This window comes from Chiloscyllium punctatum, chromosome 10 (genome assembly GCF_047496795.1).
Source record: "Chiloscyllium punctatum isolate Juve2018m chromosome 10, sChiPun1.3, whole genome shotgun sequence".
NCBI lineage: Eukaryota > Metazoa > Chordata > Chondrichthyes > Orectolobiformes > Hemiscylliidae > Chiloscyllium > Chiloscyllium punctatum.
The window spans coordinates 68,873,109-68,886,826 of NC_092748.1; the positions used below are offsets into that span (position 1 = coordinate 68,873,109).

At 40.1% G+C, this 13,718-nt stretch overlaps 1 protein-coding gene across 4 annotated transcripts in view; it reads right to left on the reverse strand.

The window, feature by feature from the left end:
• itgb6 (integrin, beta 6) overlaps positions 1-13,718 on the reverse strand; it is a 116,678-nt gene that overhangs the window by 26,546 nt on the left and 76,414 nt on the right. For all 4 annotated transcript variants that reach the window (XM_072579439.1, XM_072579442.1, XM_072579443.1 and 1 more), the window contains one exon: positions 8,042-8,264. In XM_072579439.1, coding sequence (XP_072435540.1) covers positions 8,042-8,264 — 223 coding nt within the window. The remainder of the gene's footprint in view (positions 1-8,041; positions 8,265-13,718) is intronic.

Genomic DNA, 13,718 nt, shown 5'->3' on the forward strand with positions numbered 1-13,718 from the left:
ACATTTGGTAAAAATAAACAGAAACCTTATTTATTATTACAGCTATGCCATCATACTAATCCATTTTAATAATGAAAATAAACTACTAAATTATTTAATTATACAATTTAATTTGGTTTAATGGAAGTGGCACCAGTAGGGCAGTGTGTTGAATTCAGCAGTAATCACTTTTGAGAGTTATCAAGTTATTGAATTTAATAAAGGTTAAACCAGATTCCTTTATCATAAATACCAAACATTTTTAATTAACCTCAAAAATACAGTCTGTAAAATCGGAATGGTTGGAAATTCATCAACTGCATATTTAAAAAAGGACCTGGGAATCTAGAATACATGGCACAGTCTCAGGAAAACTGGTCAATCATTTAAGACAAAAATGAGGACAAATCCCTTCACTCAGAGTGCTGTGAATCTTCAGAACCATTTGCCTTAGAAGCCCAAGGATGCTTCATGCAAGAGTACATTGAAGTCTGAGCTAAAGTTTGCGTCTATTGAGAAAGAGGTGTCATGACAACAGATTAGCAAGTATCATCATGAATGGTGGGTAAGTTCAAAGAACCATATGCACTCCTCTTCCTATTTCTTATGTGCTTTAAAAAAAGCTTTGCCTTGAGTTCAGTTACCAAGTTACCAATGTTGTAAGTTTGAAACACAAATGAATTTGTTAATTGACAGTGATTGCAACAGACATTGGTTAACAGTTTGTCTTTGTATGAATAACATATGCTGCTTTGGAAAATTTCATTCCTCAACAGGGAATGGGAAAATTAGCAGAATCTGTAGCCCTTGTTTTCTGAATTGCTTCCATAACAACTTTACAGAGCAGAGATTTCCCCAAAGCAATGATCAGCATACTCATAGGCCTTCAGGTCATTGCCCCAATTATTGTTTATAGTTAAATGTGAATAAAATGTGTTGCCAGCAGTACATTATCATCCCAGATGCATAAGGGCTTATGCCCAAAACGTTGATTCTCCTGTTCCTTGGAGGAAGAAGGGCTTATGCCCGAAACGTCGATTCTCCTGTTCCTTGGATGCTGCCTGACCTGCTGCGCTTTTCCAGCAACACATTTTCAGATCTGGAAAAGACAGTTTGCCAAGTTCTGAACATATTCACAGGTGAACAAAAGGGACCAGTGTGAGCAGGTCATTACTCTGCTTCTTGTTATTGGTATCATTGCAGTCAACATGTTAACCAGACAAGGGGTAATTTAAACTTCATCATTTTGTTTTGAAGTTTTGAAAACTTTCAATACATTTTTCAGTGTCTGATAAGGTAATCATCAACTGCATTAGCTTTAGCGAATGAAGGCAGAGGCCTGGGGAGAATCAATGATCTGCACAGATTAGTAGGCAAATGTGCATATGGCCGTTTAAAAGAAAAAATAATAAGTGACCACATATTTGTTGGTGTGATCGATGAGATTTGTCAGATTTGTATGAGTTAAAAGATGACTTAACTCTTGTGAAAGGAATGCAGTTCACATGGCAGTCTGAGATTCACATACAAAACCAAGGGATAATTCAAGGCAAGGCCCAAGCGCCATGGAAACCAAGTCTGTGCAGTATGAGTGCTCGAAACCAGAAAAGATACCAAGGGGAATGTCCACAAAAGTGCTAAAAGCACGTGTACTGCTATTTTCAAATGTTTTGGGTGTAGTGGGGGCAAGGCACGTGAAAAAATGTTTGTATCTGAATGCTCCAATTATGGTAAATGTATCATTTTATGAAATTTTGTTATTTTAAACCTGCAAGTAATTCAAGTAAATAACAACAGAGTTTAAAATGTAATCAGATCCAAGAAGGAAAAGAGTTAATGCCACAGAGGTTAGATGTCAACAATCCAGAGACTAGAGATTGGTCAGTAACTCTCGGTGAAGAGAAACATTTTACTGAATTTAAACTGGATACTCATGCTGGAGTTACTATGTTGTCTGAGAAGTTAAAATGGTTAAGACAGATCAAGTTAAAACTTCTTTAAAACAGCATTGCCTAAAAGCAAAAGTTTGAAAGCTAAAAGGTCAGAACATGACAAGATTTAAAAAAAACAGATAATAATCTGAACCACTTCTATCTTACAGAATCTTATCAAGCTAGCATGACTGTGTTTAAAGCTGATTGTAAAATAGATAGCATTGCTAAGGGAGACAGCAATACAGAACTTAGAGAATATCATATGAGATTTTCAGGACAGGGTAAACTGAAAATGAAAACCATACTACATTGCAGCCCAGTATAACATTAATTTGTCCTTTTACTACAATAATATCACTTACACACACACAAACACAGACTAATGGATAAAGTGCAGGTAGAAATTGAATGGCTGCAACGACAGGGGATAATTACAACGATCATCGTATCCATCAACAGTGCACATGTATGGTCACTGTTCTTAAACCAGATGGGAATATCAGAATCTGCATGAACTTGACACAACTTAATAAGGCTGCAACAAGGGAAATCCATCCAATACCATCACTTGTTGAGACTTTAGGTAAAAATTTGTGAAGAGCAGTTTCCACATTAGACAAAACAATAGATTCTGCCAGGTAACTTGAGAGCAGGAATTAAGATTGTCAACTACTTTTACAATATCTTTTGGTCAATCCCATTTTAATTAATTGTCATTTGGAATAGCTTGGCAGGAATTATTCCAGATGACTATGTTTAGTATACTCAGAGAACATGAAGAAATAATATGCAACAATGTTATCTTCGTGCACAATTCAACAAAAGAGGAACATAATTGGCAAATGAGGGAAGTTCTGAAAATATTCCACGAAATGGGCATAACACTTAATGGCAAGTCTACATTTGCAAAATCCATGGTTAAATTCTTAATTCACCTCGTGCAAGCCATGGGCATAAAAGGTGAATTTCCTCAAAGCAAGGATATAACACAGCTACAAAGATTTCTAGAAATGGCCAATCAGTTAGGGAAACTCATTACAAATCTGTTAGCAATCAGTGAGTTATTGACAGAATTGTTTACATAAGGCTGATAATGATTCTGGAATGATGTTTAAATAAATTGTTTCAAAGCAAGTTAAGAATTTGATCAGTTCTTCAAAGGCACTAACACATTCCAACCTCCAGTTAATAAAAATAAGAGTGGCTGTTTGACCATCCATATGTTTGGATGCAATGTTGAAACAACTTGAAGAAGATGGGAAAAGAAAAATAGTATATATTGCTTCAAGGTCTGGAACAGAAGCTGAGAAAAAGTACATCCCATTTGAAACCGAAACCCTGGTGGGAATATCAGCATGAGAGAAAATTTGGGATTACTGCAATGGGAATAGATTGAAACAGTTCACAAACCATTAACTTCTCTTCTCAATATGAGAAAAGGTTGTGAAGATGTCCTCTTGCAGTTAACATCCAAAGTGAGATATAACTTGATCACAAAGTACAACCAAGGAAAGTAACAAAGAACAACCAATACTTCATTCTGAGCATGTGTTGAAGAGATTGAAATGCGAGACTTGGGTTGATGCTAGAATGGGTGTCCTTACATCCTTAGTACACCCAAGCTTGTTGGCATGAAAGAACGAATTGCATCAGATCAATGAAGCTCAAAGGAGGGATGAAGAATGTCTACAGATTAGAAGATATTGTTAGAAAGGATGGATAACATACATCTCTAATAATGCTATATTGAGACAATATTTTGAACAACAAAAATATCTCTTTTATGTTATAGTTGATTTGTTTGTCTTTCGTGAAAGATTAGTAATGCCTAAAGCACTTTGAAGTGCTAATCTCCATACATTAGATCAAGGCCTTCTAGAAATATTAAAAGCCCAGCAGTTATTTTGGTGGACAGAAATTTCTTGATTAATTGAATAGGTGATAGCAAACTGTAGAACTTGTGCAATCGGCAGTCATAAATGAAAAGAATTTTTATTGTCATCAGACTTTCCTCAAGACCTAGAAATGGACGTGCTTGAGTTTAAAGGAAAAGGTTTTCATCCTTATTATTAAGTATTAATCAAGATGAATTGAGACAAATTGTTTACACAGTAAATTAACAGTCAGTGACAAAAATCATTGAAAAGAATCAATTAAACACATGATATTCCTGATGTAATAATGTGTCATTCACAAATGAGAAATTTACAGGTTTAGCCAAGGAATACAACTTCATTCTTTCACGAAGTTTGACTCATTACCCTCAAGCAAGTAGAGAAGCAGAACAAGGAGTCACAATTATTTTAAAAATCCCAGGGAATTACAATAATAATGTTATTCTATTAATTGCATTTCATCACCATTGCAAAATGGATTATTGCTAACAAAATTGTAAATAGGGAGAAGGTTACAAACATGTGTTTCCTTCACTGTCCAAAAGATATAAGCCTTCATATTACCATGAGAGACCATAACATCATGAGAAATCATGAAGGGGTCCACAAAAGAAAACAAACCAGTAACTTCAATAATTGTCATCAAGCAAGAGTTATCAATTCTTCATCTAGGATGTACGCCTAACAACTAGGAAGAATTATTATTGAGAAAATAAAATATATTCAGTGGAAACATTACAAGATATTACAAGAAGAAATTGAAGAGCTGTAATATCTTTGAACAGAGAACATTGTTATAACTGATCCTTAAGACAGAGGAACCACTGCAAGTTCTACACATATCAAAGAATGAACACTCAGAGTGAAGGGAAAGTGCACCAGAACATCAAACAAAAAACAAAATTCAGAAAAGTTTGAGTAGTGTTACAAAACTGCCACAAAGGCTGTCCCCATAACACTCAAGACTTTGGAAAGAGATAGGTGTATCTGGAGTAATGATGGGATGAATTTTGGCTCTGAGGTTTTTTGGGGTATTATCTCTGCTAGAGTCAGTGAGATCTCTTACTGTATTTTACCAAATGTGCCTCATTAACTACCTACCGTGCTCTGATGGTGTTCCTCACATACCGACTCTAGTCCCAGCTTGCCACCCACTGTTTACAGAACAACTAATTACTCAGTTGATATCTGCTGAAAGACCAGCACTCCTTGTGCCCGTGCTATCTTAAAAAAGCCATTGTTTACCTGGAATTGGCTGTCCAGAACTGTATGCCTAATTTCTGACATTTTCCCCAAACGTTTCAGACAGGAGGAAATGGCATAGTGTTTTGCAGTCAGAAACCTGGAGGTCCTGCTCGATGGGATGACACACAGCCAAACTCTTCTCATTCCCCAAGGACTAATAGTGAAGGCCACGACACTAGACTAAGCCAGCCTCATCTAAGGTTGTCACCCAGGCTAGTACTCTCTCAGGAGAAATGCACAGCCCTGTAGGAAGAAGATCAAGGATCTTCACCACTCTGCCAGTGTAAGTACCACCATCTTCTCTCTGTTATTTTTTCACTCATTCTGTTTCCACTATGTCCATCTCCCACCCAAGGATCATGCTCTGCCACTCTCACTATTGTCTGCAAAATCTTTTCCATTTGCTCTCCACCTACCCCAATCCCCCCAGTACCCAAACCCTCAACACTGTCTACTCACTCACTAGGGATACCTCCCCACCTGCACTGACAGTAACAAGCATGCCATCCACTTTCAAGTCCTATAATATCTGTGTCTCTCCCATAAGGAAAATAGCCTACAGTAGGTCAGAAAAAGTCAAGATAGTGTGGGTTGCCCAACATTTGGCTTCTCACTCCTAATATAGACAGCATCCTGATTCTAACCACCCTGAATGGCTGACTGAACATGTCCAAGACCTGAGATTGGTACTAGAGGCTGTCTTGACTTACTGTGCCTGAATCTCCTGAGAAAAAGCTATCCCCTTGACTTGACTGAGGACTGCTGACAACCGTGACAACCTTCCTTCCTATGTGTCTGTCGAAAGTGCAAGGCAAGACAGAAGTAATATGAACCTGGTACTTGTGGTTGAGATAATAAAGTGAATAAAGGCAAGACAAAGCAATGCAAGTCAGGAATGCGGTGAGCATCTGGGGAAATTCAGACTGCATGAGTGCTATGCCAGCATTCATAAGCAAACTGATGTAACGGGTCCAATCCATGAGCAAGGAATGTGTCCCTGAGTGCTTAGTGTTCTTGCTGCAGCATTACAATGGGCCAATGGGCTGAGGAGTAACAGGTGGAGTTTAATGTAGATAAATGTGAGGTGTGCATTTTGGAAAGACAAATCAGCAGGACTTATACACTGAATGGTAGGGTTCTGGAGAGTGTTGCTGAACAGAGACCTTGGAGTGCAGGTTCATAGTTCCTTGAAAGTGGTGTTGCAAGTAGGTAGGATAGTGAAGGCAGCATTTGATGTGCTTTCCTTTATTGGTCAGAGAATTGAGTACAGGAGTTGGAACATCATGTTGCAGCTGTACAGAACATTGGTTAGGCCACTTTTGAATATTGTGTGCAATTCTGGTCTCCTTCCTATCGGAAAGATGTTGTGAAACTTGAAAGGGTTCAGAAAAGATTTACAAGGATGTTGTCAGGGTTGGAGCATTTGAGCTGTAGGGAGAGGCTGAATAGGCTGGGGCTGTTTTCCCTGGAGCATCGGAGGCTGAGAGGTGACCTTATAGAGGTTTATAAAATCATGAGGGGCATGGATAGGATAAATAGACAAGGTATTTTCCCTGGGGTGGGGGAGTCTAGAACTAGAGGGCATAGGCTTAAGGTGAGGGGGAAGAAATTTAAAAGGGACCTAAGGAGCAACTTTTTCACGCAGAGGGTGGTTCATGTACAGAATGAACTGCCAGAGGAAGCGGTGGAAGCTGGTACAATTACAACATTTAAAAGGTATCTGGATAGGTACATGAATAGACAGCGTTTAGAGGGATATGTCCAAGTCCTGGCAAATAGGACAGGATTAATTTAGGTCGGCATTGGACTGAAGGGTCTATTTCTGTGCTAAACATCTCTATGACTTTACAATAGTTGTTGGGCGCAGCCCAAGGTACAGCAGTGACGTGCAGAAGCACCCTATAAATGGATTAGAGATGTGCCATAGGGTTTTTAGGGGCTGGCACATATTTGATGCCAATGTCTATAGATATATAGTAAATGTAGCCAATATCCATGCAGTGCGCCCTAACATGTCCCGTGCCCAATGTCCAAAATTGAAGTCTGTCAGAGCAAGACGTGAGCCAAATTCACCAGGTACTCATTCTGACTTCTCTGTTGAGTTTTCTTCTCATCGAGCTTGTTCGGCACATTTGGTAAAATAGGAAGCTGAATATTAATGAGATAAGTTGGGTCGTTAATAAAGCATTTAACAAGATATAATGCCCCTTTATTGGAAACTTGCTACTGCCTAGCAAAACACTCACCATGCCACACAGAAGATGGTGTATGATGCTCCTGATATCAGAATCAGATCCATTTGAATTCTCAAATGATTCTGGCACAAAAGCTCGAGCTTGCTTTGATATTCAATAAGATCGTGACTGATCAGATTGCAACTTAAAATCCTCATTTCTGCTGACCCCTAAAAACCTTTCAAGCGCTTGCTTAACAAGAATGTATCCTCCTCTGCCTTAAAAATATTCAAGGACTCTGCATCCACCACCTTTGCGGCAAAATATGCATAACCCTCTGAAAATAAAACCAACTAAGCTTTGTTTTAAATAGGCAACCTCTATTGTACAACTTTTGTACAGTTCTAGACCTTCTATTCCAAATTATTTCACAAAAAGAAACATCCTCTGCATATTGACCCTGTGAAGACCATTCATAATCTTACATGTCTCCTTTACTCTTAAAATCTCCAGCAAATATAAGCCTAACCTGTTCAACTTTTCCTCATAAGACAATCCAATCATTCCAAGTATTATTCTGTTAAACCTTCTCTGAGCTGCTTCCATCACATTTACACCCTTCACTAAATGAGGTGAACAATGCTGTGTGCAAAGCACTCCAACTGTAGGCCCACAAGGTGGTCTGACTAACGGAAGCCTAACCTTCCTACTTTTCTTCAGGAAGAATTTGTAACTGACACTTTAAAATAGGTTATGGAATACCAGATGTTATTCTGGAGGTGTTTTTCTTTTCATAACAAGCTACTGAGATTACCGTTTCGAAGTGCAGGTGTCACCACAAGTTGAACATTTTTCACACTTATCCCCCGAGGATCCTGCATGCGTGCAGACACATTTCCCACAGATACATTCTCCACGGCCACTACATATTGCACCATCTTCAGAAATGCAAAGATCAGTGTTGGCTGTACAATTGCAGTATTCACCACTCCATCCGTGGTGACAGTGACATTCTCCACAATCACACTGCCCATGACCTAGGAAAGAAAATGACCATTACACATTTGCTGAGATTCAAAGTCAGTATTTCACATATAATGTGGCGAAAAACCTATATTTTCGCCACATTATATGTTTAAACATGCAGCACTGGAAATACCAATTAGAAGTCTTCATAGTTATTAATAATGAATCAAAGTATTAATTCATGGATTGATTTAAATCATAGAGTCATAGACAGAAAACAAACCCCAAAGAACAGTAGATGCTGGAAATCAGAAACAAAAACAGAAATTTCTGGAAATGCTCAGCAGGTTTGACAGTATCTGTGGAGACTTCATAGCATTGACAGTTTGGATCCAAAGACCCTTCTTCAGAACACAAAGAGGTCATTACCACAGTAAAAGGCCCTCCGATCATCAATTTTGTACCAGTCAAAACAGCCACCTAACTATCGCAATCCCATTTTCCTGCCTTATTTACCTTGACATTACAAACATACATCAAAATATTTCTTACAAATAATAAGGGTTTTTGCTTCTTCTATCCTTAAAGGCAGGAATTCCAAATTCCCACTATCCTTTGGGTGAACAATGTTTCCTCACAATCCTGCTAAACCTCCTGCCTCATACCTTAAATCTACGCACAAGAGTTACTGATTTCCTACAGTTTCTTCTTGGCACCCCCTGTCTATACCCCTCATAATTTTGTGTATCTTCTTTTTGTAAATATATTTATTTGCAAATTTTTTTAACTTTACAAACATATAAAATCATAACAAATATCAGTATAAAAACAAAAAAACCCACAAATTACAATACAACTACTGTCTACCAACCCTAACGTACCCTATAATACAAAACAAATCCTAACATTGTGTGAAGCAACACCAAAAAAAAAGCAAAGCAAAAAAACCCCACAAAACACAGAACAGCTACGTTCGGTGCAAAGCTCCCAAACAAAGGAATGGGAGCATTGTATACATACCCGTATTAACTCAGGAGACTCCCTCCAGGGCCCAGGGCTTGACAACCTGGTTAGACAAACACCCTAGTTAGGATAACTAACAAATCTTTATCCAAATAACTCAAGTAGGGCTGCCATGTCTTATAAAAATGGTCTGTTGTGTGGTTCACCATGTTTGTAAAAAAGTCCAAGGGAACGTGCTCCATAATTAATTTCTGCTATCCCAGCAAGCTTGGCGGGTTCTCAAACACCCAATTCATCAGAATATTCTTCCATGCACAGTGTGCACGAATATTAAATAGTTTCTTCCCCTGCCCATCAAAAGATGGTACATTCGGTAGACCTAAGAGGAGAAATATCGGGTCTACTTTGACTTCAGTCCTCAATACCCTCCCTATCTCTCCTGCCACAGCGTTCCAATAAAAACGGAGCCTGTGGCATGTCCAGAAGCAATGGGTCAGAGTACCTACACTTATTTTACATTTGGGGCACACTGAAGATGTCCCTTTTTTAAACTTCGCCAGACGGCCTGGTGCCAGATGAGCCCTGCGCAGAACTTTTAACTGCATAGCACATGAGCAATTACAGATCGAGACCCTTCGAGTATTCTCCCATATGTTCTCCCATGTTTCCCAGAAGAGATTGCCACTCCTAGCTCTTGTTCCCAGATCTCACATAACCGGTTAATATCCTGCCAGGCCCTGCCACCAGCAGGCGATAGAGGGCACTAACTGAAAGGGTGCTTGTGGAACGTAGCAACAACCTCTCTGTATCGGGCTTATACGGCTTAGTGAGTAGCATAATCTTCTTCTGGATGAAGTCCCTAACCTGAAAAAAACGGAAAAGATCTCTGCTGGGTAACCCGTATTTGCGGCTCAGTTGCTCAAAAGACAGCATAACCTCTCCCTCAAACAAGTCTCCCAAACTAGAAACTCCACTCGCTACTCATAACTTGAACCCTGAGTCCATTATCCCTGGTCAGAACTCTGGCATGTCAAATATAGGTGTAAGTGCGAAGTCTTGGATAAACAACCCTCACTCTGACGCATTGCTCTCCATGCCTTGACTGTACTAATGACAATGGGGTTCCGGTAGTGGTCCATAACTGTCCTCATCTTATCCACTAACAACAGATTAATAAGAGGGCACTTTGCTTGGGAGGCCTCAATATCCAGCCATATTGAGTTTGGATCGTTACCTACCCAATCGCAGACAAAGGACAGCAGGGAATTCAATTGATACCTTCTGATGTCTGGGAAATCAACTCCTCCCCCTCCTTGAGGCAAATGCAATTTAGTGAGTTTGATGAGGGGCCGTCCACAATGCCAGACAAAGGAACCAAACCACCCCATAAGCTTCCACAGCATTGACCTGGGAAACATTATAGGGAGCTTACACATAGGATAAAGCAAATGAGGAAGAACATTCATCTGAATGGGAGATATTTGGTCCAGCCATGAAATTGGAAGAGCCTCCCATCTCTGGAGATCTCACTTAATATTGTCGAGCAAGTGAGCAAAGTTAGTCTGAAATAACAGATCAAACTTGAGGGTAATAAAAATGCCTAGGTATCAGAACCCTGCCCGTGACAACTTCAAAGGGAACTTAGGGCCACCTTCAAATTCTGGCACATCCTTAAGGTTCCCCAAAGGCATAGCCTCTGATTTTGAAAAGTTAATCTTATATCCTGAAAGAGCCCTAAATGAATTGATACATTGTATCAAATGGGGTTCGATAAAAACAGAAGGATGTCATCCACATATGGAGCAGTTATGTGGATGTTCTGACGAATGGCCTCTGCCAGTGGCTCTATCACCAACGTAAACAACAATGGTGAGAGGGGGCAGCCTTGTTGACTACCCCTACCAATCCTAAATTACCCAGACTTCACCCCATTGGTAATGACCGCAGCCAGAGGGCCGCAATATAAAACCTCCACCCACCTAGCAAAGACTCCACCCAACCCAAACTGTTCTAAGACTAAAGGTACGGCCATTCCACCCGGTCAAACGCTTTGTCTGCGTCTAAGGAAAATCGCTAACCCCTGAATCGATCATTGCTGACAAACTTGGACCATATTCAGCAACCTTCTAATATTATTAGAGGACCTATGGCCCCTTATAAAGCCTGTCTGCTCCTCTTTAACAATATGGGGCAACGCTCTTTCCAATCTCAGCGCCAGGATCTTAGACAGAATCTTGAAATCTGAATTTAATATAGAAATGTGCCTGTATGAGACACAATCCTCAGGAACCTTCCCCTTCTTAAGAATTAAGGAAATATTAGCTTCTCTCAAAGATAGTGGTAGGCATTCATGTATATAGAAGTGATTGTACATCTCCAACATTGGCCCTGACAGAATCCCTATAAACTCTTATTAAACTCACCCGGGAGACCATCAAGGGCCAGGTGCTTTCCCGCTCTGAAGTTGCCTAGCTGCTTCCTGTATTTCCTGAACTGTCAAGGGGGCATTAAGGAGAGATGCCTGTTCCAAGGTTACCCTGGGAAGTCCAGGTTCTTAATAAAGGTCTCCATTTTAGCCCTCTTGTCTTCGCAATCTTCAGACTGATACAAGTCAAAGTAAAAGCTCCAAAAGGTCTCATTAATCTTTTTAGCGTCGTATGAAAGGACCCCAGTGCTGTCTCTGATTGCAGTAATGGATTGGGGAGCACGCTTTTTCCTAGTCAGGTACGCTAATTACATCCCTGGCCTATCCCCATATTCGAACAGCCTTGTCAAGCAAAGGCAAGTTCTTTCTTTGCATTTTGTGTCAGTATTGAACTCAAGGCAGCACTGAGGGCCGTGATCCGCTGTAGCTTAGTCATCGAAGGCTGCGCAAAATGTGCCACCTCAGTGGCTTTCAACCGCGTCTCAAGTAGACGCTGTTGTTCATCATTCTGTCATTTCTGGCGAGCAGAATAGGAAATAGCTAATCCCCTAGCAAATGCTTAGCAGTCTCCCACAGCATAGACAGACTACTAGTCGTGCCTGAGTTGATAGTCAAGAGTTTCTGAAACTCCTTCAAAAAGTATTCCACAAATTTGGAATCCTTAAGAAGAAAAGGGTCCAAGCACCAGTGCTGCAGACCTAGCCCTTCACTCTTGGCCTTAACCTCCAAATATACTGCCGGGTGATCACAGATAGCTATATTCCCAATTTTACAACCCATAATCAAATCCAGAAGGGCCGAGGGAGCCAGAAAGAGGTCAATCCTCGTATGACATTTATGTGGGTTTTAAAAAAAGGTGAAGTCCCTGCCGGTAGGGTGAAGACATCTCAAAATATCCCCCAGCCCCAACTCCCTGCATAAGTCAACCACCTGCTTGGCCTGTGAAGAAATAGTTGGGGAGGACAGTAGATGTTTAAAATGCCATATTCCTCCCTGTGTATCAGGGCTTTAAGTATCACAAACCGTCCCTGTTCATCTTTCACCTGCTCTAATAATGTGGACGGCAGATTTTTCTGGATAAGTACCGCCACTCCCCTACTTTTAGTAGTAAAGGATAAAAAGAATACCCGGTCATAACCCCTCTGTTGTCACTTCAGATGTTTCCCATCATCAAGATGGGTTTCCTGCAACAAAGCGATATCAACCCTTTCCCTCTTAAGGCTAGAAAGCACTTTTTCCTTTTAACAGGCGAATGACTTCCCTTAATATTCCAGGTGCACCATTTAATAAGACATTTAGCCATATCCCCTTTCAGAGATCCTTGAACCCTTTGGAGGGAGAACCCTGCTTACAAGGCACCAAGCATAAGTAAATAAAGACTCGAAAAACTTTATATACAAAAACTACTCCATCATAACTATAAACAACTATAACTACCAAAAAACTACAAAGAAAACCAACTATAAAACCTTGAATGGAAGACTCTTCCCCCCTGCCCATAGGGGGCACTCACCCTACCCATCCCCTCCTTCACAGCTCCTTCAAACCCAGACTGTGCTCCAGCCTTAGGCCAGGGAAAAAAAAGGAAATGATCCTTTAATCAACAGAAAAAAGACAAAGTCAGGATTAGCACTCCACCCAGCCCTGGCTTCATGTCACCCCGACTTGTGACTAAACGAGAAACAGAACAAACAAAAAGGGGGAGAGACAACAAAGAACATTCACAAAAATTCCCATCAGAAAATCCAGTTATTAAAAAAAAGGAACAACTTATTCCAAGGTCTTTTCCCCCTTTTCCAAAAAGGAAATTATTAGGGAAAAAGAAAGGAATAAAAAAAAAGGAGAAAACATGGGGAAAGATAGAAAAGAGAACAAACATTAACCATATTCTTCAGGCCAATCTGTCTATTTTAAAATGTCCACAAAGTTTTTAGTTTTATCCGCTGAGTCAAATGTATAAACTGAGTCCTCGTGGCTGAAACGAAGCACTGCGGGGTATCTCATGGAGTACTGGATGCCCAGTTCCTCGGGCTCTTTTTAAGTTCATCGAAGGACTTCCTCTTTTGAACTAAAGCTGCAGAGAAATCCTGGAAAAACATGATTTTTGACACCTTGTAAGCAGTGCCTGCGGATCTTT